A 26,241-nucleotide genomic window follows, 5' to 3' on the forward strand; every position below is an offset into this window, starting at 1 on the left:
TTGAACTCTTGAAAACCTGGAGGGCCCAGTGCCATGGACAGGTTAATGTGAAGGAGTGCTCAGGAACCCCAGTGGTGGAAGCAAGTGTCTCTTGCTGGAGTGTAGGAATGAGGCCAAGAGGAGTCTGAAAGGGAGGAATGACCTTGTTGATCTGCCTCCACCCCCTGCCCTTGACTACAAATTGCTCATCTGAACAGAAATCTCACCTGATTCCCCGATGGGCGGAACAGGGCCCAAGGAAAGAGTGAGCACTTCAGTATCTGTGGAATGAGCATGTGGGTGGATGGGAGGCAGAGGAGGGGAGGACGGGGCCACGGGGGCTCCCAAGGCACAGGGAGCAGCTAGTGCAGAGAAAATGCACTCTCTGTGCCCATTATTCCCCGATCATCCTTGTGCAAAACTCTGAATGAACATCTTAGACAGCAATCATTCCATGTGCAAACCTCCATCTGTTAGGGCCGGAGGGGGGAGACTAGAAGCTATGGCTTGCCATTTTGACGTTATTAGTGGCAATAGGTACCTTGGTGAGAAATGAGCATAACTGTGAATGTTTGGAAATAAATAATCATTGTGCTCTTTTTCTGCCTGTGCAGAGATTTGTACCTTTAAAATCTCATTCACATCCGTTCCTTCATTAACCTGTGGCTGTAAGGACTTAATCGGCACAAACTCTAAATCCTATGCAAATACAGACTGATACGCTAGCAGTTTTCTTCCGTGTACTGTTGGGCTAATCCGCTTGAGCACACCTGGTGTTCCGAGGTGCGTGATAAGGTTGGTGCCAGATAACCCTCAGCTCCCCGGAAAGCTGTCCGTACGTGTACATGCATATTCAAATGTGCCTCTCGTCTCCAGATCGCCTGCTCTTTTTAAAAGATCACATACCCGTGCCTGTAAAAGAAATTATAATTCATGATGGATCAGTACTTCAAATGAACATTTTGGGCTCTGAGCCCACTTTCTGCCGAAGCAACTCCTTCGAGATTGGGTTTATATATACACTGCTTCCTCCGTGTACGACACTGTTATGAGCCCTTTATAAATATTACCTTGTTTAACCCTCGAAGCAAGCCTACGATGTAGATGCCTTTGTTGTCAGCATTCTGCAGTTGAGGCCCAGAGAGGTGGGGTACTTTGCCTAAGGTCACACAGCGGCGGTGCGCTAGGGCCAGGCTCTGCACCAACACTCTCTGGACTCTGTCCTCCTCCAGCCACGGTGCTGCACAGTCTCTGAAATTTTGATGACAGACATCGCTGATCACGTTCCCTTGGCCCTGTTGGTGGATGCCTCGGAATCAGATTCTGAAGAAGCATTGGCTTCTTCCTATCTCTCTGCATCTCGACTTTCTGGCCTTAATTTCAACTTTATGAATGTTTTCCTACATGTCAGGGTTTAGATAAATTCTATATGTATGTTTATTGTGGCAAAAATATATAAGATAAAATTCACCATTGTGACGCCTTGTAAGTGTGCAGTTCGGTCATTAAGAACACTCACGCTGTTGTGCAGACATCACCACCGTCCGTCTCCAGGACTTCTTCATCTTCCCAAACTGAGACTCTGTCTCCATGAAGCCATAATCCCCTCCCCGCCCCCAGCCCTTGGCACCACCATCCACTCTCTGCGTCTGTGAATTTGATGAGTCCAGGGACCTCCTCGAAGTGGGATCACACAGTGTGTGTCCTTTTGTGTCTGGCTTCAAACTCAGCATCACGTCCTCAAGGCTCATCCATGTCGGAGCAGGAGCCAGAATCCCCTTCCCTTCGGAGGCAGAATGATATTCCATGGTGCAGAGGGACCATGTTTTGTTTATCCGTCTGTCTGCTGACAGACCCTTGAGTTGCTTCCACCTTTTGACTGTTGTGAATAATGCCATGAACACGGGTGTGCAAGCATCCATTCCAAATTCAGTATGTGTTTGTGTCATTTACGCTTGTATTTGGCAGCCCTGGGGCAGAGGTTAAAAACCAAACTGGGGTTAGGGCAGGTGGGCCATTGCTCCACTCCAAAGGATGAGCAAAGTGGAGGGCAGCTCTTGGGGGGTCTGGTGTGCGAGGTTCGGGTGAGCCAGTGCAGACCCCGACCCCCGCACCTCCGTGCCAGCTGTCACAAGCACCTTTCCCACTGATGAGCCGGCAACACGTCTGCCCACGGCCGTGACGGCCTCTCCGCGCTGGCAGCTGGCTGGTAAAACATACCATCGTGTAGTTTTCCTTCTGGGCTGCTGGGGGGATTGTCCTCTCCAATTAGGATGGTGGGACAGGTGGTCCAAAGAACCCAGAACCCGGGATGGAGGGTGACAGACGGACGGGCCGAGGAGATGGGATCCTGGGGTTGCGGAGGGCACGGCCAGCCAGAAGGGAGCCAGAAATCCTCAACAGAAGATGACATCACGTCAGAAACCAGAGGGAGGCCTGGAGTCCGATGGGACCCGATGGGATCCGATGTTGAGAAGAACTATTCAAGAACACGAGGACTGGCCTCCTCCCTGGCCGCTGGCCTGTGCAGCGCACCCCGCCTCTGGCTCTCACATCATGTGCGCTGGGCGAGGGCGGCTGTGCGCTCACAGCAGGGCAGGAGCCGCGTCAGAGGCGGGAGAAAAGCACCCCTAACCTCTGCTCTCATGTCATTTCCCCAGACGAAGGCCTCTGGGACATGTTTGTGAAGGACATCCCCCGCAGCGCCACATCCTACACCGTCAGCCTGGACAAGCTCAGGCAGGGAGTGACCTACGAGTTCCGGGTGGTGGCCGTGAACCAGGCGGGCTACGGGGAGCCCAGCAGCCCCTCCACGGCCGTGTCAGGTAGGGAGCCCTGCCTGAGGAGGGGAATCTCAGGGCGCAGCTCTTCCCTCTGAGGGAGGAGGGGACGTCTTGGAGCCGTGGTGCAAAGGAAGAGGCCAGCGCCCGGCTCCGCGCAGGCGTCAGCAGGCGGGGGCCCAGCCTAGAGAACACGGTGCGGGGAGAGCGGTGTGCCCCTGAGCCTGCACCACCGCCTCCACCAGGCCCCTAACTGTCCCCACTATGCTGCGCTTAAGCAAGTCTTAATTTCTGTATTATGTTTTCCTAATCTGAGACCCAAGCAGAGTCAGAGCAGTCAGCTTGAGCTAAGCAATGTGCCCTCCAGGGTAAAGGCTGCCCCCAGCCCAGTGCAGCCCCCAGCCCCTCCCGTCAGCTGAAGTCTCCTTACTGGGCATCCTTGTGTGAAGCTGGAAATGCAAGTATCACCCCAGCAGCCACGGGGGAGAGGTGTCTTAGCACCCGACCCAGATTGTGTCTATCAGGGCCTCCCCCGAGATGGCTGAGGGGCCCACGTGTGCCCTGGGCCAGTCGTTACCTTGTACGATGAGCCCCCCAGCCCCACTCTGGGCGGAAGAGGCAAGGTTTCTTTCCCAGAGCCCGTGGGGTGCTGATGACAGAGTAGCCACCCTCACCCACCCTGTGGCTAGGGGTGTAATAGATGGGGGAAATCAGAAAGGGCTTCTCGGAAGAAGAAGCATGCGCCTGGGTGGTGAAGGGTGCACAGGGGCAAGAACACAGGGAAGGGAACAGCAGAGACAAAGTCCTGGCGGTAGGACCGTAGGCAGGGAAGGGAGGGGAGGCTGGCCTCAGCTCCCCCTACACCTGGCCTTACTGAGGTTGCTTGGAGGACGCCCCTGCGGGACCCTACCCAACACGGGGGTCACACGGCCTGGGGCTCCGTGGTGGATCTGCTGGGCAGCAAGGGATAGCAGGGAGCAGTGGAGGTGATTTAGAAAGGGAGCTGGCAGCCCACTGCAGGCAGGGGTGTGGGAAGGGGGATGGGGTGAGGGCGGGGCACCGGCGGGGAGCAGGCGAGGCCAGAAACCAGAGGGGCATCCCTATGACCAAGAACACGTCACACTTCCCAGGAATGTAGATGTTTTAAGCTGCCAACTGCTGTTGTTTAAATCAAAAACACCTTCCATCCCTCTTTGCCATGAATTTGGAGGAAGGACAGTGTCTATGGGCCGGCTCACCCACGAGTTCCGGTGGCTCATGAGGGGGGTCTGCCAGAAGGAGCCCCAGCACGCCATGGGCTTGTGCAACAGTAAGACTTAGAAAAATCAGAATGTTCTCATTTCCTTCACTTTTCTTATGAAAAATTTAACATACCCCCCCAAAAGAGAGACTAGAATAAGGAATCCCTGGGTACCCATCACCCCAATCGATCAAGTCAAGGTTTGCTTTTCTCAGTTCCTCTGTGGAAAATCCACGTAAAGCAATCCAAATGCACAGAGCCTTCTGTCCCACATGCAGGCAGCTGGGGACAAAGGCTGGTTCCTGCAGGAGAACACAGCCCCCTAGCCCTTCTGCTCATGGGGCCCCCGGCTGGGCCATCCTCTGAAGCCCGCTGCACCCCCTTGCCCGCTGGGGGTGCGGGCAGATCTGTGGTCAGCTTCCTGCATCCTTCAGAGCAGCAGTCCCAACTGCAGATCTGCGGGGTCCTTCCCCAGGGGAGGGGGGTGGGGTCCCACGGGCACCCAGGCCTTTCTTTTCCATGCCCACCTGGGAGCTCCATTGGGATCTGTTGGCTCATTATATGGAGCACTTAATGTACAGCCTGAAAACCACCTCCATATTTTGGATTCAAAATGCCGCCATCTCCCAAGAAACCCTGTACTGTTGCATTATCCAAAGTCGGTTCCCTCCTTTCATCCCCAGTGTGCACATATTTTTTCACTCATCCAGTGAGAGCTTTCACATAAGGTAGATGTGTCTTCTGGGGGCTTCAGCAGCTGGGAGGTGGACCATGGTTTCCTATTAGCGTCTGGTCTGATGCCTCCCAGCCAGCTCCCCTGCAGGGGGACGGGTGGAAGGCACCAGCGGGACCCCAGGGCCATCCGGCACCTACCAAGCAACAATTCCCATGTTTCTGTTCTTAGTAAACAGAATAAAACATGAGCAAGAAGGGTATCCTTCTTCAAAGCAACTTTCAAATGAACCTTTTCTATTCGTTTCTCAAAAAACATATCTAAAGATGGGGCCAGTGGTTCCGGTCAGTTTTGCTGGAGTCAGGAGATACAGCACAGCGCAGCCCTTGGGGAGGCCTGATGTGGCAGAGGCAGGCGGGAAGTACTTGCAGCAAGAGGTCTCAACGCAGGTGTGGACGGGATCCAGCACCCGGCGGGAGTGAGCAGGAGTCAGCTCACAGGGCTCCCGGGCTTGGACTGTGCCCCAGGGCAAATGTGGGGCCACCGAAGGCTTTCAGGAAGGGACGGTTTGTTTCCATCGTAGGAAGATCACTCTGGCGACAATGTGCGGAACAGGTTGGGGGGGGGGGGGGCGGTTGAGTCAGGAAGAGGTGAAGCCACCGGAAGAGGTTGTAGGGTGGTGGCCGTGGTGTAGAGGGTAAGGGGCCCCGGGGGCCATCTGGGAGGGAAGCCTGAGCACTTGAGGATCGGAGGACGTCTGGGTACATTGGTCCTTCCTCCCTTTCCCCAAGACAACATCTGTAAGCAGATGAAATCAGGGGTCGTAGCGTGAAGGGTGGTGTGGGTGGACAAGGACAGGGCGAGCTCTGGGAAAGGGCAGCGAGGGCGCCAGAGGGGCCAGAGCCGGTTCCCACAGAGGAGCAGCCGCCGAGGGGCCCGTCGTGCCCGAGCTCGTGTCTGGGAAGCTGGCCCACCAGCCGCCCTAACCCACAACAGCCGGGTGGGAGGGGGCTTCATTTTCCCCGTGACTCGGGGCTGCCCGGCACATCCTTCCTCCCCACCCCGGGCTGCGGGCAGGTGGCAGGAGTCTCCATCACCTGTGACCGTGTGCTTCTGTGCCCTTCAGCTCAAGTGGAAACCCCGTTCTACGAGGAGTGGTGGTTCCTCCTGGTGATGGCGCTCTCCAGCCTCATCGTCATCCTGCTGGTGGTGTTCGCCCTGGTCTTGCACGGGCAGAAGCGGAGATACAGGAGCTGCGGCACAGGTGGGGCGTCTGCGTCGCGTTCCGCTTGCCCATGGGCGATAAAGTAGGTGCGGCGGACTTCCCCTGAGAGGCAGCTCCGTGTAGCAACCAAGCGCCCTCGGCGGCCCAGGGTTCAGGCCTGGCTCCGCCCGCCAATGAGCCGTGTGTCTTGGATCCGTCACGTGGGTGGTTTTGGCCTCCCTGAGTCTGTTCCCTCATCTGCACCATTGCCCAAATGCAACAGTATTTTTGAATATGACACGGAAAGCATCCAACATCCATACGACTCAGTATCACGGGCACAGTGAGCCGGGTGCGTCTCATAAACGTTGGTGTGGCTCCTGGAGCCACGTGTGGAAACACGCACTACTGGTACAGCCGTAGACCAAAGTGTGTACCTCGCCTTACGCCCGCGTTCCAGCTCTGAGCCCTCTGACGCCCAGCTCACCTTTGCACTCCCCAGCATAAGCTCCGTGCCTGGCATACAGTAGGTGCTGAATAAGTGTTTGTTGCTGCATGGATCACCCCCATCAGAGTAATGGACAAATGAACATGGGGCAAAGTTGGACTCTGTTTATAGGAAGGTCGGCAACCACCCAAATGAGTGGAAGTTTCTAGAAGACAGAATAGTGGCTGTCTCTTGGCAGAGAAGCATCAACAGAGAAATCCGTGAGGGAATCCCTTGGGGTTCGGAGAGTGCTCTGTTCTGTATCTCCAGCCAATGATGGTTATACACATAACAGACACAGCACCCCGGAGGCCTAAGATCAGTACACTCCATCCATTCTATTCTCCTCAATTTTTAAAAAAATTCTCGTAATTACCCGTGAGATCCGTTCTTTGCACCATCGGAACGTAACTGTGCTCTGGATGGTGGTGTGTCCCCCCCAACACACATCCACACGGCTGTAGCTGGGCCGCGTGTGTGACCACCTCTGTGATGTCACTGCGGCCACAGGACAGGTCCCGTGGCTGCAGCTTTCTCCACCAGCTCATCCATCTGTCTTTGCTTCTTGGGAAGGCGGATCCCTGATGGGGCTCCCCCACAGACAAGTGTGAGCCCCGGGGGCGAGACGTGGGGCTGAATGGCTGCCCCGGCCCCCACCCCCCAGCACCATCCCTCACCGCACCTGAAGGGTTAACAGAGCCAGGCGCCTCGCCATTTACTTTCCTAACATTAAGCAATTCATCCCTCCAAGAAAGGATTTATTTTTTTCTGTATAAATTCACTTCTAACAAGTGTTCGTAAATCAGATTTTATTCCTATGGGACTTACTGTGTATGAATGGCATGTCATTTTACTGAGTTAATGCTATTACAGAATCCTGTGTCTGGTGTATGGAAAATCTCCCTGCTTTTCACTCTCCTTCTGCATCTGGAAAACAGGCCTGAAAAGACAGATCTGACCTGCGGCTTCTGATACTCAGCCTCACCCTGGAGTATTAATTTAACACCATAATTGAAGCCTAGAAAAAAAAAAACACAACCCTACTTCTCTACTAGAATGTCTGCCTTGCTGCCAGGAGCCGTGCAGAACCCAGGCCTTCTCGATACGGCCTGCCCCCCTTCCGCTCGCTCCCCTCACACCACCGTCCTCGTGGGACTTCGTTTCTGAGAAAGGTTTTCATCTCTCACCCTCTCATCAGCCAGATCCCACTGGCCAGCGGCTCCATCCTCCCTCCATCTGCTGGCCGGTGTCCTGTCGGCTTCCTCTGCTGTGTGCACCTTGAGCATCTGGGCCCGTCCAGGGGCACTGGGGCCGTGGCAGAGAGGGCACCGTGGGGTTTTAAGGAACCGGGAGCAGGCTTCTGTTCTGGAGGCTGGGACAGTGGGAGACAAACAGGGGAGGTCCCGGCCTCCAGCTGGGAAGATGGAAGGCAGACAGTAAGGAACAAGCCAATATGTCAAAAACACACCACGGGGGAGGCTCTGCGAGCCTGTGGGAGCGGAGGAGGAGGTCCAGAAGACTCTCTCTGGTCCCAGCCAGGGACAGCCCTGAGGACGCAAAGCCATCGGAAACCCTTCAGCCCCTTTAGTTTCTCACAACTGCACGGTTATTCATTTGATCCGATATATTTTAGAATATCTTCTCACATGTATTTATAAATTTATGGTTTTTAAGTGGCATTCAGTATATTGACAGATACGTGCAGTCATCACCACAGCCAATTCTAGAACATTTTCACCCCCCCAAAGACGCCCTGTCCCCTCCACGTTCCCCCTGTAAGTCTACTTTCTCCTTACTATTGTTACATGGTCGTCAGTTTTTTGTTTTGAAATGTATTCAACATTTAATTTCCCCACTTTTTTAAGAAGGTTATGCATTCTGAAGACTTTTCATAAAATACTGGTAAGAATACTGGTACTTTGATGTCAGGCAAAATAAACACAGAAATGCACCAGCATCGTCCTTAATACGCAGCTTCTGCCCCAGCGTGCCTCTGATGCCCCGCGAGCCCAAGCAGGGCTGACCCTGCTCCAGGCTTTGCTTCGGCGGGAACTCGGTGAACTCCCACAGGCTGGCCGGCTGGGGCTCCGCATTGCTGCGCCAGGCCCTTTTCTAGAACAGCCGACCCCATTCTCCTGTTCTGGCTGCAGGTAAGAGCATCTCCAACATGGAGGAGTCTGTGACCCTGGACAACGGAGGGTTTGCTGCCTTGGAGCTCAACAGCCGTCACCTCAACGTCAAGAATACTTTCTCGAAGAAGAACGGGACCAGGTAGGGAAGCAGCAGCCCTAACCCCCCTCCCCCGCAGTGTGCCACATCTCCCCAAAGATCTGAACCAGCCAGGGTTGGGCGCCAGCCACAGAGAGGCCGCTGTGCCGGCGGGCACCCACCACACCCCAATGGGGCAGCGTTGAGCCTGGGAGGGCAGGAATGGCGGGGGGGGGAGGGGGCATCCTACATCCCTCTCCAGAGCTATAAAAAGAAGGCATATCTCGTGCGGGGGCGGGGGGCGGCGTGAGCTCGGGAGACCCCGTCCACCTCCCCCACTGGCCCTCTGTGGGCTGGTGGCGCACGTGGGATTAGCGAATTCCTGCTCCACGTGCCATCACGCAAAGCTATGGCAGACTGACTGCCAACCTGGATGTCCTCTCACCAACATGACAGTAGCCACAGGGTGGGTCAGGAGGCCCCCAAGGGAGGTGTCCATGGCCCAGAGCTGTCCTGAGCCTGAGTTTGTCCCTTGCGGCCCATCCCTGTCCTAGGTCCCCACCCCGGCCCAGCCCTGGCGGGCTGCACTACTCGGACGAGGACATCTGCAACAAGTACAACGGAGCCGTGCTGACCGAGAGCGCCAACCTCAAGGAGAAGTCGGTGGACGCTTCGGAATCGGAGGTCAGTGGCTACAGCCGCCATCCCCTGCCCATGTGACGAGTCCTCTGCCTTCCTGAGGCACTGCCTCTCTGGTCCCGTCTGTCTCCAAGCCGCTCCAAGCAGCAGGGCCAGTGGGAAGTGACTCCCTTTTGTAAATGAGGAAAGTCCATGCTTAAGCTCCTTCAGGCCTGGAGGTCACGGGTACTAGGCCAGCCCTCAGATCAATAGCTCGCCCAAAGTGGGTTCTGATCCTGAAACCAGCTCACTTTCCGTTTGGCTTCCAGAAATAAACCGTGTTTTCTGGTGGTGACCATAGAACCTGGCCTCTAGACCCCAGCTGGAGGGGCAGACGGCCTGAGGCTGCAAAACCCACCAAACCCAGGACACCGGCCCCGGCAGCCCCTTCCCTTCCCACCTGCCCTGCTTCCTTATGCTGAAGGGGTATTTAGCCACTGCCATTCTGGGACCGTTAGAGGGTCTGGAAAGGTCTGATTTGTCCCCATCATCACTCATGGACCAGGGAGATATTGCCACTGAGGGGGTGCCCCCCACCCGGAACCCATGGGCCTGCATATGTGAGGCCTCCTGAGTGTCTGAGCGTTCACGCGCGGAGCTGAGCCCACCTGGGGGCAAGGCCTCCGTCAGGGAGCAGGCAGGGGAGGACCTCATCCGGGGGCAGCCGTGGGAGGCTTCTGCAGGGGCTCAGCACCCCCACACCCCGGCCCCCAGGAGGTGCCTTTCCCCACAAGCGTGCTGCCTTGGTACCTTGCATTTACGAGCAAAACCAGCTAGAGCAACAGTTAGAGAGATGGCTCTCCATCGTCCCAAACTTTTTTATTGCACGTATGCCAAGTCTCGAGAGAGAGGAAAATCACCAAGCCATTTGCTGGACACGTAGGCCTGCCCCACCCCTTGGCGTTCATACGCTAAATCAATATTTAATCTAAAATAAGTCTCACCTTCATTTGGACCTGAATTCAGGCCTTATTAAGCCCTGGGGCTCAATAAAATGGCTTCTTTTAAACTGTGCTTTGTAGATGAAGTCCAAGTGAGACGGGGCAGCAGGTGGGTGTCCTGTGACACCGCGTCCGCTCCGCTCCGAGCTTTCTGTTTACAAAGGACCCTGGGCGCCCTGTCTGTACCATAGCCTTGGGCGTGGGGAAAACAGCAAGCAGTACTGCAGATGTTCGGAAAGGTATATTTGTCTGAAATCAAGGGGCTGTCAAGTGAAATGCTGCAAAAATGACCTGCCTTTTTGTGATAAGGAAAGAGCAGCTTTTCCGGAGCTGTTCCTAGCTGCTTGCCCCAAAAGCCGCATGTTGGGAATGAGTAGGACGGCCTTCCCGCAGACACCATCTGTGCCGCCGTTAGACACGCGTTCGCAGGGCCCCTGCCCGGAGTCTGTCCGTCATTCCAGGGCCTGCGGCTGTTCGGGGCTCGCAGGCCCCCCTGACGGGGCTCACAGCCCTCACACATGAGCCCTGCAGGTCAAGCTCGTGAGGGTCCAGCGGAGGGTAAGCACTAACTGAGCACCTACTATGGGCCAGGCACACTCATCTCATGCCAGCCCCTGAAGTAGAGTGATTCTGCCCCTCGGCCAGCCAACAAGACTGAGTGTGAGGTCATGCAGGGCTTGGCTGTGCCCCGGTCTCCGCCGTCTCCTCCAGCTCATACTCTGGGTCAGCAGCCTGAGTGGGATGCATGAATTCTGAACCCTCTGTTCATGAAAGCATTCTCAAAATGGGTTGACAGGCCGCATTCAGTCTGTTTCTCTTCTCACACATGTGGAGTGTTTTGAGATGCAAATTCAGCTGGTTTTTATGGAGGATTATTAAATGAGCTCGGCATATGCACGCATGCATACACATGCACATACATGGATTTCTACATACAAACACACACAGGCACAGAGGGTGGAGGAGGGAGGGAGGTAGGGGGCAGAGGGGAGAAGGACAGGTGTCAGAGAGAGGGGTGTGGAATTCACACTAAATCCTGCAAGGAGTTGTCATGATCCTCGTATAATAGAGGATGAAGCCAAAGCTTACACAAGTTTTTATGTCTTCCCTGGACGTGTGCTGGTGGGGGGCGGCAGGGGGGTGTGGTGCTTGAGAGGCAGATCTGAGCACCGGGTTTCCAGTTCCATCCCTCCAGGCAGACCTACTGCACAGAATTGAGTTGTCCTAGCTCGAGCACTGTGGCCAAGCACAAGCCCTGTACTAGGAGGAAGGGGCTCCTTTTATAATTCCCACAGATGCCTCTCATGGTTCCTAGTGCTTTCTGGGTCAGGGGCTCTATCAGACACCTGATGAGAGGTGTAGATGTTCTCTCTAAGTATGTGCAGAATATCACCTAGGATCTGGGGGACCAGACCCCCAGAAAGCTCTGACAGTCACCTCCAGCTGAGAATTCCCGTGCATGGGTTCTGTCTGCCCCCTGGGTCCTTGGGTAGATACAGTGAGGCCCGTCTTTTTTTCCAGAATTCTTCGCTTTATAATCTTGCTAGGTCCTGTCTTTGAACCTTATGCATTTGGGAGATTTGTAGGCACTAAATATTCACAAGATCCCAAAAGAGGGACCTGGGGACATTCATCATCTCAGAAGTGCCAGCTCAGATGGGAGAGTTTGCTTTGAACCACATTTATTAAACAGCTTGATTGGGATGTAAGTCACATACCACGCAGTTCACCCATTTGGAACATGGGTTATTTAGGAGTGTGTTTTTAATTTCCTCATATTTGTGAATTTCCCAAATGTCATTCTGTTACTGATTTTTTTAAAATTTTCTTCCATTGTGGCCCGGGAACATGCTTCATATATTTTCAATCCTTTTAAATGTATTGAGTCTTGTTTTATGGTCTGTGCCAGAAGAATATTCCATATACACTTGAAAACAGCGTGTCATTTTGCAGTTGTGTGGAGCGCTCCGTACGTGTCTGTGGGGTCTGGCTGATTTATAGTGTTGTGGAAGTCACCTAGGTTTTTGATCTTCTGCCATCCACTAATGTATTGAAGTCTCCAGCTAGTATTGTTGAATTATCTATTTCTCACTCCAATTCTGTCAGTTTAATTTTGTGTATTTTGGGGCTCTATCTTCAGGTAGATATATGTTTATAATAGTTATATCTCCTAGACAGGTTGACCCTTTCATTAATACAGTATGTCCCTCTTTGTCTCTGGTAACAATTTTGTCTTCAAGATTATTTTGTCTGATATTACTCAACCACTCCAGTTTTCTTTTGGTTACTGTTGACATGTTGTATCATTTCCATTCTTTTACTTTCAACTTGTTTGTGTCGTTGAATCTAAAATGTATCTCTTATAGATAGCATGTAGCTGGGTGCATATCAGTTTTGTTCTGCCAATCTCTGCCTTTCGACTAGATTGTTTAATCCATTCACATTTAATGTAATTACTGCTAAGGTAGAATTTACATCTTTTACATGTCTCATATCTTTATTTCTCTTTTTTTCCCCACTTGCTTTCTTCTTTTTTGAGTGAAAATTTTCTAGTATACCATTTTAATTTGCTTGTTTTTGCTTTTACTCTATTTTTTTCAGTTATTTTTGTTAGTGGTTGCTCCCATATCAAGATTTACTTAAGATTTATGCTAGGGGTGCCTGGGTGGCTCAGTTGGTTAAGTGTCCAACTCTTGATTTCAGCTTAGGTCATGAACTCAGGGTTCAGGGATGGACCCCCACATCAGGCTCCATGCTTAGCTGGGAGTCTGCTTGAGATTCTTTTCCTCTGCCCCCCCAAACCTCCCAGCTCATATGCACATGTATGCACTCTCTCTCTCACACACAAAAAAGTAAATATGTCTTAAAAAAAAAAAAGATTTGGGGCGCCTGGGTGGCACAGCGGTTGGGCGTCTGCCTTCGGCTCGGGGCGTGGTCCCGGCGTTCTGGGATCGAGCCCCACATCAGGCTCCTCTGCTATGAGCCTGATTCTTCCTCTCCCACTCCCCCTGCTTGTGTTCCCTCTCTAGCTGGCTGTCTCTATCTCTGTCAAATAAATGAATTAATAAAATCTTTAAAAAAAAAAAAAGATTTATCCTAAATCAGTGACATATAGAAACTTATTCCTATATAGCTCTGTGGCCTCCTCCCCTTTCTATGCTATTATTAAACATATTATGTCTGTATATCCATACTGTTACAAACTCAGGAATACATTTTTATAGTTACTACTTTACAGAACTATATGTCTATTAAGGAAGTCGAGAAAGGAAATGAGAGCAAGTATATTTCTGGAGTCTACCATGTTAGCCTGTTTATGTACATTTCCTGGTCCTCTTCATTTCTTCCTGTGGATTCAAGTCCATCATTGGGCACCATTTCTTCACCTAGCTGCTTCCTCTGTGCTGTTATTGTTAAATATGTTACATTTTTATACATTATAGGCCCGACAATACAATCATATACATATTGTTTTATGCAATTGCTTTTTAACTCTGATAAGAAAAGCACAGAGAAAAAATAAGCCATCATGCTGTCTTTTGTAATGACCCATGTGTGATCACCTTTGTTGCTACCATCTGTCTTTTCGTGTGAATTTGAATTTCTGTCTGTGTCACTTGCTTTCAACCTAACAGTCTTCTTCAGTATCTCTTGTAAGGCAGGCTGGCCAGCAATGAATTTTCCTGTTTCTGTTTATCTCATTATGTCTTTATTTCACCTTCATTTTTGAAAGTAGTTCTGCTGAATGGATTCTTAGTTGGCAGTTTTTATTCAACACTTTGACTACATTGCCCATTGCCTTCTGTCCCCCCAGCTTTTTCTGATTAGAAGCCAACTCTTAATATTATGTGAGTTCCCTTGTCTATGATTTCAAGAGTTTCTGTCTTTGTGATTTTGACTGTGAGGTGTCTGGGTGTGAACTTTGTTCCATTAATCTTACTGGCGTTTATGGAGCTTTTGGGGTGTGTGGATGCTTTTGATCAAATCTGGAAAGTTTTAAGTCATTTCTTCCCCTTTTTTTTCTGCCCCTTTCTTGCTCCTCTCATCCCAGTGCTGTCATGACTGTCTCACGTACCAGTGCTCTGTACATTTATCAGATTCTCTCTTCTTCTGTTGTTGTTCTTTCTTGTAGGTGTTCATTCTTTTTTCTCTGTGTTTCAGATTGCATAACCTCTGTCGATATCTCCCCATGCCCTGATTCTTTCCTCTGCCAGACCCAGTGTATATGGGGCCCCTCTGGTGAATTGTTCATTTTGGCTATTGTATTTTTCAACACCAAAACTTCTCATTTGGTTCTTTTTAAATGATTTCTATCTCTATTGATATTCTCTGCTTGGTGCAATATTGTCATCTTACCTTCATTCTTTAAACACAGCTTCCTTTTGTTCTGTGAATATATTATAACAGCTGCTTTCAGAGCTTTTGTCTGCCGACATTCGGGCCTCCTCAGAGGCAGCCTGCTTTTTGCCCCATGTAGGGCACACACTGTCCTGTGTTGTTTTGTTTAATAGGTCATTTTAGCTAATATATTGTACCAATCCCACATGCTGACATCCTCCACCCCAAGGATTGTTCTTGCTGTTGGCTTATTTGCTTATTTCTTATTTAGTGACTTGGCTGGACTAGTTCAGTGGAAACCTGGTTCCTGCACAGTGGGGACTCTCTGATGCCGCTCCTGAGAGGTGCAGCCTTGGGGATGGATTCGGGCCCCCTGAATACAAGGGATGACGATGGTCCCAGCCAGGCTCTTTGTCTCTTTTTCTCACTCCCGTTAAGATTCTGGGTGGTCTGTCACTATTGGTATCACCCCCAGCTTTTAACCTCCAGCACTCGCTGGCTGTATTATTTTTCACGATGCCCCGGGCTAGACATTACTCCAAAGCTTGATCCAATTAAAGTGCAGCCCTTTTGCAGGGGCAAGATGTTGTCGCTCTGAATTTTGCTCGGATCCCAAGAGGGCTCTCCTGAGCTGTGTCTCTTTCCCTGATTCTCTCTGTTCAACTTCTGGCTGGTTTATTGCTTCACCTGTTACAATCACGGAACTACCAGCTTCCTCTTAATTTCTCACGTAAAGGACTCTGGACTCCATTGTTTTCAGCAATGCCCTTAGGCATGCTCTGTTCCCAACAAAGCCATTCCCCTTAGAAGAGCTCCAGAGCTCTCTGTCCTAATGGACTGTCTCTCCCGCCCTGTGCAGGATTTCTGTGTCACAGCACCAAAGCTGGGGGTGGGGACAGTGGTTCTTCTCTCATAGTGACACACCAGCTGTGCAAGTAGGGCACTGGGTGGAGATGGTAGTCCCTGGGCTTCCGAGCTTGCCCCTCCCAGTGTCAGACATCTTCCCTACAAACTAGCCGAGGCAGGGACGATGGGGGCTCAGAATTCTCACCCCGCCACAAGTGGTATAGATCATCCAGCCTACAGGTGAAGACAGGGTGAGGAAGGGAACCCAGTTCTTTGGCCATACCCCCCTGGGATAGAGCTTCCATCACGCTGAGCTGGGGGTCAGGGGTGGGGGGGTTGATGCAGGTCACAGTTCAAGTGCCTCCGATTCTTCCTGCTCTTAGCGAAATTTAGATTTTTCAGGAATAAATCTTTCTCCATTTGCTATATGTCCTTGCCACTATTTCCAGAGACTTTAAATGCCTATTTATGAAATAACTTTCCCCAGTTAAATCATTGTCCCACCAGGAAGAGAATCTGCTAGCTCTTCACCAGCCATTCTGGAAACATTCTTTCCATTCGTAACTGATGGCTCTGATATTCACAGGGGAGAAGCATGGGCTTCCTAAATCTGGCAGTGATGACTTCTGGCCTGGTCCCTGAATCCCAAATTCACAGAAACAGAGTCAATATATGGAACTGTAGACAGAGCCCTCGGAGAGTTAAGCAAGTGTCCAGAGAGAATGACTCAGGAGTGGGCAGCAATGCAATACACCAGGGGCACCTATCTCAAGTGGGACTTGGATTTAGATTTCAGATTTTAAGCCTCCCTACCGAAGGCAGCTTCTAGGTTTGAATAGACTGCACGCTGAGATGTGAGGGGTGAAGAGTAAGGCACATTCTGGGCCCTGGGTTTGATGCCCTCCCCTCCTGCCCACCCTTCTCTGCAGAGCCCCAGGAAGTTGGAGGCAGAAACCCTGCCAGGTCTTGGCTGGAAGAACTCTTCTGTGAAGCTAATGTTTCACTAAGGAACTAGTGATGCTGTCCCTTTCTCCACAGGGTATTTTTTTTTAACCAGTTTCAGGAATATTGCTGAAAGAAAATTCTGCGAATGGGTTCCCAGGAGCCCCCAAACCTGCCTGATCGGAGCCACTCTGAGTCAGGCCGTTGGTGTCTCCTGACACACACAGTGGCTCTCTATCTTTCTCTGGTTCAGAATAAGAGGGTCTGTCACTGGGTTTTCACACACCTGCTTGTGAACTCTATCACAAGGACCACTATTATTATAATATAGGACCACTATTCAAATCGCATGATGAAAACTGTTTTCAAAATCCAAATCAACAGTTTTCAAAATCTCTCCTGCTCCCACCAACTTAGACCAACCCCCTCATACCTAATTAATTCCCTAATAATATTTGACTCTTTCATCTTGCTAATATAATACCGAAAGTGTTGAGATGATCTCTGTTAGCTGCTTGCCAGGCATCTGTGCACCTTTAGAAACTGCCACCACGTCCAATCACCTGCTGTCCTTCTGTGGTTTCCTGGGAAACCAGCACACATCGCTGCTTCATATCACACAGGAAACTTAAAAAAAAAAAAAGGACCCTGCAGCGTTGCCTTTTTGTCAATAATTCTAACTCACTAAAATACATCCCTATTAAAAAATAATAATGTCATATAAACAATAAACGGAGCAGGCAGCAGGAGGAAGGATGGCATTTTAATTCAGTGCTCTCTTGCAGAGATAATGCCGAGGGCTGAGCAGGAGCCAGGAGGCCAGGCCTACGTGTCACGTGACCCTCCACTCTTAGGCTCCGGTCTGTCCTATCTTTCTGCAGGGTGGTCTTCTCCTCTCACAGGGGCTGTTGGCTGGGTCTCTGGGCCCTGTCCACTCAGGGCACACAGCCGGCCACCCAGCTTTGCCACATAAAGAACTCTGCTCTTCCCAGGGAGGACTCTGATGGGTTCAGCTGAAGTCACGTGTGTGCCCATTAGCCAATCACCATTTAATGAGGGACAGGCCATTCAACCTGTGGACAAGGACAGGCAGAGAAGGATCACTTCCTGAAGTCTATTCGGGAAAGTCAAAGCCCAGACATGCACATTGGGACATCACTGTGAGCCTGTCGACCACCCGAATGTCTCCTGCTGGGGCCTCTTCTCAGCACCCACATCTGTCACAGACCCCTCTCTCCATAACATAGGACTCTGAGGTCTGTGGTTGAGAAAACACAAAATGATGTAACTTCTGAGCCGTCTCCAGCAAGACAGTATTGTTCACGAGGTAAACAGGCATACGGGCGTGGGGCACGGGATGCATCCATCCTCTAAGCCGGGCTGGACGTGCCCTTGGAAAGGACGCGGGAGTCCCTCCTAGGCCAGACTGCCCCTCCTCCCCCGGCTGCCACCTGGCAACCGTGAGCCCGGCTTCTCCACGACCCAACAGCTGCAGGAGGTGGGGTGGGCAGGGGTCGCAAGATGGGGGAGAAGTGAGTGCTGGACAGGTCTGCCGAAGTGGACTCCTGCGTGTGGCCGTTCCCCCCGAGGCAGAGAGCTGACCCTTTACACAGCTGTGCTGGAAGGTATCCGGACATGTTTCTAAAGAGGCTTTATTTCTACCACCTGTTTGGGTTTTTTTTATAAAAATTTTTCATTATATTATGTTAGTCACCATACAGTACATCCCTAGTTTTTGATGATTCATTACTTGCGTATAATACCCAGTGCTCCATGCAATACGTGCCCTCCTTAATACCCATCACCAGCCTATCCTGATCCCCCACCCCACTCCTCTCTGAAGCCCTCAGTTTGTTTCCCAGAGTCCATAGTGTCTCATGGTTCATTCCTCCTTCTTTTTGCCCCCTCCTTCTTCCCTTTCTTCTCCTACTGATCTTCCTACTTCTTATGTCCATAAATGAGTGAAACCATATGATAATTGTCTTTCTCTGCTTGACTTATTTTCCTTAGCATAATCTCCTCCAGTCCTGTCCATGTTGCTGCAAACGTTCTGAAATCGTTCTTTTTGATGGCTGAGTAATATTCCACTGTATATATGGACCACATCTTCTTAACCCAGTCATCTGTTGAAGGGCATCTCGGCTCCTTCCACAATTTAGCTATTGTGGACAATGCTGCTATGAACATTGGGGTGCATATGGCCCTTCTCTTCACTACATCTATTTCTACCACCTTTGGCTATGATACCAGCACTGGGTCTGGCCCGGCTCTGTCCCTGGCCAATATGACCCGGCAAGGGTCGCATGCTTATGTGGGTCTCAGTCCTTTCAGACACAAAGCAAGGCAATTGAATCCAATTGCTCCTTCTCACATTTTTGCTCACAGGTATCCTTTGTGGTTGGGTCGGATGGTGCATGGGGCGGCCTCCAAGCACAGGAGGGTACAGTGTGAAGAGGGTGAAAATCTTGAATCTTACATTCAGTCTTCAGATAACCAGGACCCCTGACCCCAGTTTGTGGGACCTGCTGTCATCATCTTGAGTGTTCTATGCCTTTCTCAAGAGGGGCCTGTACTGACACATCTCCACATGAGCTCTTTGCTCCTGAGCTTGCAGAACTTAGAGCCGAGATGGGTGTGTGAAGAAGGGACAAACCCAACTCGGGCCGGTAACATAGATTCCACCTGTTCCTTCCGCTGACCTTTGTCCTTGTTCCTGCCCGTGTGGGTATACACAGAGCTTTGCCTCCTAAGCCCCTCAAGGCCTCTGGAAAACAGAATTACAGGTGCCCCATCTCCTATCTGCACAGCCTGAGGCCGGAGCCATCGAAGAACTCAGCATTTTTCAGGTGTGGGAATACATTGAACATGAGGTCACATCCCCGGCGGGGTCAGGGCAACAATCTCCGATCAAACACATTAGCATTTCTGCAGCACAACCGAACACTTTTCACACTAAATAGTTTCACATCAGTTCAGCTCGGGGTTAGCTGCCAAATTAGCCCAACGCAGGTCAAGCTTGGCCACCAGATGAGTTACAAAAACAGCTTTTGGTTTTCAGAGCATGCTGGGTCTGGGAGTGATGAGGGGGGTTGCGAGTCGGGTCAGCCGACACGGAGGGGCTGCAGCAGACAGAGCCGAAGGCTCTGGGCTGCCAGGCTCGGGCACGGCTCCCACCCCGCCTGGGACACTGGGCCACAGGCCTAGTGTCTCAGCCTCACTCTTCATCCCTAAAATAGGAATAAAATCTGCAGCTCACAGGCCGCTGTGCGGTGTCAGAGACTGTGCAGGGGGCCACTCTGTATGCAGCAGCATCTGCTAAGGAGCAGTTCCTCTTATCCCTATTGTCACCATCCCTGTCCGATCGTGGGGGAGCCGGGTCCTCCCTGTGTCCCGGGATGTGTCAGGAGGTGACCTTCCACAGACCCGAACCTACGTGAGCTCTGACTCAGTGAAACCCAGAGGAACCAGGGATGCCTCCAGCTGCCGGCAGCTGACTGTGCCGTAGCACAAACAGTTTACATTTCATGTCCTGAGAAGTCCACACTCTGTGACTTACTGCTACTTTCCTGTAAATATTCCAGCAAGAGCCAGATTTTCAGTCTGTGTCTGGAAAATCCCAGGAGTCTGCAGCTCCTCCCCCACCCTGAAGTCCACAAGGGACTTTTGCCCACTTTGACAGGCTTACAGGACACAGCGCCGGCTCCCTGGGTGGAGGACAGCGTTAGCCCCCGGATCGAGCTTCCTGCGTGGGGGTGACTTGGGCCATGCCATCCCCATCGGATGAGGGAGAGTGGCTCAGAGCACCAAGGGACCGTCTCTGTCTTTCATGAGTCTCTATACAGATGACACATAGAACGGGGCCAGCAGTTGCCCCCCCTGCCCTCACTCCAGCCTGGCCACTGACTAGAATCCTCCCGGAGCTTCTAAGAAATGCACATTCTTGGGCCCTGCCCCAGACCCTCTCCATCAGGACAGCAGAAAACACACCCAGTAATCTGTGTTCTCCCAAAACTTCCCTGGTGATTCCGAGACAGCCTTTGGGGGCCCCCTGACCCCCTCTGGGGAGAGGAAAAAGGGCGGAGCTCAGGCACTGGAGCCCAGAGGGGAGGCATGCAGAGTATCAGGGACAGAGCCCAGCCAGGGCATCTTGGAATGGGAGAGGCTTTACCCAGGCACAGGCTCCTGTCCCCCCCACCCCGAACGTGAAAGGCTGGGAGGCACATGTTTCTGGACCCATTTTTGGCATATTTGAGGTGTCCGTGGCCTCTGCTAGGTCCCTGGTGGCAGAGGGAGGAACCCACTGTGTTTTCAGGGTGTGTGGTGTGGTTATCTCTCTGTGAGGCCAGACAGCAGAGCCTGGCCAGCCTGTGGACCCCATTCTGGCAGGTGGCAGGGCTCCCAGGGGTGCAGGAAGGTCCCAGGGCCACACAGCATCTCTGGGGCAGGGAAAGGGGGAGCCTCCACTGTCCACTGGGAAAACGGTCTCCATCTACCTGCTCTGTTAGCAGTGCTTCCAATGATTTAAAATCAACCCCCAAAAACCATGAAATAGAGTCTTGCTTCAAGAAAATGAACATAGAAACGATGTGGACTAAGTGTTCTTCATGGAAACTGCAGATTTATTATATAAAAAGAGAGGGAGAGAAACCTTCTCAGCCTGGCCTTCACGCGTCAACAGGGCGAGCTCTTCTGTACGGCCCGGCGAGGGGTCAGGTCTTTCTCGGGCCTGGGGAGCCTGGGCTGGATGGCTCCATTAGACCCCACGGCTCACTAGGGCCTCGTTCCTCAGCAACCTCCCCCCAGAGGTCCGCACGCAGGCAACAGCACCGGGAGATCTGAATCTCATGGAGGGTCCCCGTCCTCTCCTCTAGGTGTACTCAGGGCCAGCTACCTGTGGTCTGGGGCAGCCTACACCGTAGGCTTGGGCTAGCCGAGGACAATGGGCCTTTCATACTTCCCCTACCGTGCAGGACTTCTGTCCTGTAGGACACAGAGAACCCCCTTGAGGTTCTGTAGTTCGGGGCCGAAGTTCGGTGTAGACCCCTCCTGAGACAGGCTCGGTCACACAGCGGCTCAGGAGCAGCTGGAACAGGGCATTGTCCCCGCGTGAACACAGTGGAGATGCTGAGCTCAGCTGGGTGTCTGGGAGGGATCAGAAGGGGGAGGTGTGGGCGCACCTTGTGTGGAGGGTGGGAGTGGGGGGAGGAAGGGAAAGAGGATGGGAACTGACAAAAACCTTTCCACTTTGGGTTGCCAATGCTGGTCCTACCTCCTGACCACTGCCTGCCTCAGCCCTGCTGCCTGTGGCCGCATCCCCCAGAGGCACCCTTCCCCTGTGACTACGCTCCCCCTGTGGCCACTGGGCCCTCCATGGCTGCCCCCCACGCTCCCCCGTGGCTGTCCTCCCCCTCCCTCCAGGCCACTCCAGCCCCATCCCCCATACCCCCCCAGGGCGGCCCTCCCCCTGCAGGTCCCATGTGCCCGCTCACGCCTCGCTTGTCCCCCCAGGGCACCGACTCCGAGTCCGAGGACGCGCCCCCCCAGCACTCCTTCGTCAACCACTACATGAGTGACCCCACCTACTACAACTCATGGAAGCGGCGGGCCCCGGGCGGGCGCGCCCCGCACAGGTACGAGGCGGTGGCAGGCGGTGAGGCGGGGCCGCATCTGCACACTGTGGTCACCACGCAGAGCGCCGTGTTCGTGCCAGGGGGCCCCGGCGCCCGGACTCCACTCACCGGCTTCTCCTCCTTCGTGTGACAGCCCCCGCGGGGCCTCAGCGACCTCCCAGCCTCCTTTTGTTAAGACAATCAACTCCAATAACTGAGCTCAAGCTTTTGTTTAAGAGAATTCTGATAAGTGATGATTTTGCCTACTTGTGGACACTAGATTTCAATTAGGAAGGTTTTTTTAACGGCTTTTTGTAACATCGCTGCAGGAAGCGGGTTTCTTTGTGTTCTTTTCTTTTTACGAGAAGGTGTATTTCAGTGGTGCAATGGCGGGAAGGCCTCAGACCCCCCCCACCCCCAGCCCCGGGTTTCTCCATCCCGAGGCCCGACTGGGGAGGCTGCGGGGAAGGAAGAGCAGGGGTCCAGGGAGCTGTCCACCCGCGTCCAGGCCGCTCTTCCTCTTCTCTACCTCCCGAGCCTCCGGAGAACCTGCTGCGCGCCAGACTCTGCCTCGGCGCCACCGCCTGGCTGGGCTCTCACCGCCTCCCGGGGCCTGCAGGACGAAGTCTGCCCCGGGCTCGGCGCTTTTCCACCCGACTGCATCCACCTCTGAACTATTCTCCCTCCGCAGCTTCTAGGCAAGGAATCAGCTTCCGGGTTCCTGGCAAGGGGGCAAGAGATTTCGAGGTGGGGTCCTCTGACCCGGTGATGACTCCGTTGGTTGCACCCTGTGTCATTCCAGTGGTGAAATATCGGGTCTTTTTTCTTCCTTTCTCTCCTTAAACCTGACGGTGCAGAGCAGGAAACCACCCCCAGGGCTGGAAGCCGCCAGGCCGGCCCTCACTTAGCAAGCTAGCTCCTTCCTGAGAACACAGCACACGGCCAGCCCCGCGAACCCAGAGAGAACCAGACGGCGCTTGCAGAATTGCTTGTTGTGTAAGACGTGTGCATTGTTAACCAGAGTATTTTTTAAATCTTTTTATCTTTTTTTAAACTATGTCACATGAAATGAATGAGTCTCTGCTGTCTCCAGGTGCCTTTTTATTAATTGTTTAGCTTTGTATATGAGAAAGACGAAAAGCGTCAGTGTCTCCAAATAAAGCAAAATAGCTCTGAGCAAACGAGGCCCTGAGTTGCCTGCTCCCTGCCAGGCCTCCTGCGCAGGTGGGCGCTGGCCTTCTTCTGAGCGCGGCCCCCTGGTCTCCTTGCTCCGCCCGCTGCCCACTCCTTGACCACCAGGGCTGCTGCTGTCCCCTCCCCCAACCCCAGCCCAGCTTCTAGCCTTAACCGGTTTTCCGGAATTTTTTTTTTTCCCTTTGCTATTGTTTTGTTTCAGTTTTTTAGCTACATGAAAAGAGCATGAACGACGTTGAAAATTCGAGATTCCAAACCATAGCTGTGGCCCCAGCCATCACATTATTCCTGCAAGAGGGGCCTGATGTGGCTGAGGAGCAGGTGGCCAACCCTCCAGGCCAGAGCCTAGGTCCAGGCGTACGCAGCGTGCGGCTGGTGCCAGTGGGAGCCGCCCAGAGCTCCGGGAGGGCCCGGTGTCCCCGCCTCGCCAGGAGTGTGGCCATGACACTGCCCAGCCATTCTGTTGACACCCCAAAGGCCCCAGGGGAGCGAGGCAGGTGCCGTCCTCCCAGGTGACCTGCCGGTGCCCTGAGGGCGGGGGAGCCTGTCTCCAGGCCACATGGAGAGCGTGTGGTGTCTACTCAGCTGTCTTCCTTCTGCAGCTCCACAGGGCCCTCTGCTTTCAGAGACGCTGCCCATGGCCCCAGGAGACCGAGGAGAGTTTTGTGTTGGGTGACAAGCCCCTATTTAGTTTTTTCAAAACTAGAGGGTATTAAAGGTTCCTTTCTCCCTCTCTCAGTCCCCTCCTTTTCCGTCCCCCCCTTCCTTCTCTTCTTCTTGCCTTCTTTTTCTGAGCGGAGGCGGAAATATTCTAAACCAAAAATCCTAGACGCTCTTCCCAAAGCCACTTGTGCGTGAGAATCACCCCCACCCCCACCACAGTTCACCGGACACAGGATTCACCTCTGGTCTGGAGACCCCCTCCTTGCTCTCGGCCCCGCGATGGCCGGCAAAGGGGGCAGGAAACCGCGAAGCTGCAAGCGGAACTTCTTGGAAGACAGGCACCCAGCAGAGAACTCAGACCCTGCCTTCTGTGCGCTTCGCTCTCTAAGCCATATGGACTTTGCTTTAAATAATGGGGGAAAGTGTTAGAAAGTGTTGGAATGAGGACGATTTGGTTTAAGGTATGTTCTTTGCTTTGGAGGTTTCTGCTGCAACATGACACTTTTTTTTTAGGTTCATTCTCTTTCCCATGCTTTCTCTACCTTCCCTGAACTTGCTTTGTGTGGAACTGAGGCTACGCTGGCTGCGGACGGACTGTTAGCACCCGCACTCTAGCCCATCCCCCGGGAGAGAGGGCACCAAAGGAAAAGAGGGTGTTGGCAGCCCGGTTTCTGCCTCCCCCAGCAGCATGCACCTGGACAAGCGTCACTTCCTGGCCTCTCACCTTTAAGGAGGAAAAAAAAAGTATCTCACACGAACAAGCAACATTTCTTTAACCAAGGCAAGACAAAACGTCCGCTTCTCGTCTTCTGTAGTGACGTCCTCCGGGTGCTTCCGCAGTAGCTGAGCCCCCCCCCCACGCACGCCGTCGGGTGGGTCATTGGAGATTGCGCTGACAGGAGAGGGTGAACCAGTGAAGTGGCCAGGAGGGGCCGGGCTCTCTGTCGGAGCTGCCCCTCTCCGCCAGGCAGCAGAGCACAGCTTTCCAGACAGGTGAGCAGCGGGGCGGCTGCAGGCGGTACCCGCACCCGGCGGGTGTGAAGCACGTCAGCATGGTTTGTGAACCCCCTCCTGGATAAGTCAGCCCACACCGAACCCCTCCTCCCCTTGCCTCCCCCTCCGCTGCTCTCACTGCCATGCTTTTAAGGAGTACTCGATGAGATGCCGTACCAGAGGACGGTGTGACTAGGGCAACATGGGGACCCATGCCCCCGCGAGCGAGGGACGAGGCCCTCGGCCAGGGAAAACGTCCACGCCACCAGGAGGAAGGGTCGCGCGTGCTCTGTAAACTTCTTTTGATGCTGGGCTTGCACTTGATCACGATGGACTGAAGCATGGTGTTTGCGTAATGGATCGTAGCATGGTTTCTAGTTTTTACAAATTCTTGGCACACGGTGTAGTTATTCTCCCAATGAGCAACCCATCCGAGTATCCAAATCTGGAAGTCCTTAATGCAGCATCCCTGTAGCGTGGATCCGGTCGGGAAGGCAGAAACACTGTGGCCATCCGTGAGCTGAGCTAGTCGGCGGAGGCACGCCTCATCTCCCCTCCGTCGCCTTCTGGGTTATCGAGAGTCTAGGTCGTCCTGAAATTTTCCCGACAACGTTTTCTGGAATTGTGCAGAAAACCAGATCTCATTTAAAAAAAAAAAAGAAAGAAAGAAAAAAGAAAAAAACTTGTAGGAAGACAGAGAGGTGCTATGGGTACGATTTTTAATAAAAACATAATTTTGTTCCTTATGCACTTGTGGTTTTCTTCAACTATTGATGAAATGACTCGTGAATTCTAGGGCTGTAAAGACGAACCCCAGTGCGGTCCTGAACCACACTGGCAGCTGTCCCAGACCCCACTCCTGGGGAGGTGCAGGTGAACACAGACAGCAGGGCTGAGGTCAGAGGAATTTACCCTCTCCCAGGGAGACGTACATGGGGGGCACCTGGCCATGTAGCCCCACGACCTGGTCATGCCCCCCAAAGGCTCCACAGACCCGAGGGGAGACTGCTCCCTACCAAACTTGGCCTTGGTTGGCGGGAATGAGGGGCGGGAGCAAGGCCTCCCTCCAGAGCCCCCAGGAGAGGCGTGGCCTCCCCGCATCCGCACCTGGGTCGCTGGGTGGCTCTGCATGCACCGTGCCTGCTGCGTTTCAGAATCACTGGGAGTGCGCACAAATCCCAGTGCTGCGGCCACACCCGCACCAACTAAGACAGGCTCTCTGGGGGCTGGGACAGACATCCGCTTCTTTTTTTAAAGCTACCCAGGTGAGTCCCATGTTCAGGCAAAGCAGGGGAGAGGCAGGGCTCCCGGCCACAGGGAGCACGGAGATCTAGGTCGCAGGGGCACCGGGGGTTGCATTTCTAATTTTGCCCATTTACTCCAGAAGCCGGCACTGCCATCAACACGCCAGAGGTAAGAACGTTTTCGTTTTCCTCTTTTCCCCGCCTATGTTCCACCCTCCATAA

The 26,241-nt window shown here is 52.9% G+C and overlaps 1 protein-coding gene across 5 annotated transcripts in view; it reads left to right on the forward strand.

The window, feature by feature from the left end:
• SDK1 (sidekick cell adhesion molecule 1) overlaps positions 1 to 25,500 on the forward strand; it is an 867,584-nt gene extending 842,084 nt beyond the window's left edge. For 4 of the 5 annotated variants that reach the window (XM_034669739.1, XM_034669740.1, XM_034669742.1 and 1 more), the window contains 5 exons: positions 2,640 to 2,804; positions 5,799 to 5,936; positions 8,514 to 8,634; positions 9,126 to 9,255; positions 21,825 to 25,499. In XM_034669739.1, the coding sequence (XP_034525630.1) occupies positions 2,640 to 2,804; positions 5,799 to 5,936; positions 8,514 to 8,634; positions 9,126 to 9,255; positions 21,825 to 22,076 (806 nt within the window). In that variant the 3' untranslated portion in view covers positions 22,077 to 25,499. Of the gene's footprint in view, positions 1 to 2,639; positions 2,805 to 5,798; positions 5,937 to 8,513; positions 8,635 to 9,125; positions 9,256 to 21,824 lie in introns of all 5 variants that reach the window. The other variant, XM_034669743.1, reaches the window with a different exon arrangement.
• The last annotated feature ends 741 nt before the right edge of the window (positions 25,501 to 26,241 follow it).

The sequence above is a fragment of the Ailuropoda melanoleuca genome, chromosome 10, assembly GCF_002007445.2.
Source record: "Ailuropoda melanoleuca isolate Jingjing chromosome 10, ASM200744v2, whole genome shotgun sequence".
Taxonomy (NCBI): domain Eukaryota; kingdom Metazoa; phylum Chordata; class Mammalia; order Carnivora; family Ursidae; genus Ailuropoda; species Ailuropoda melanoleuca.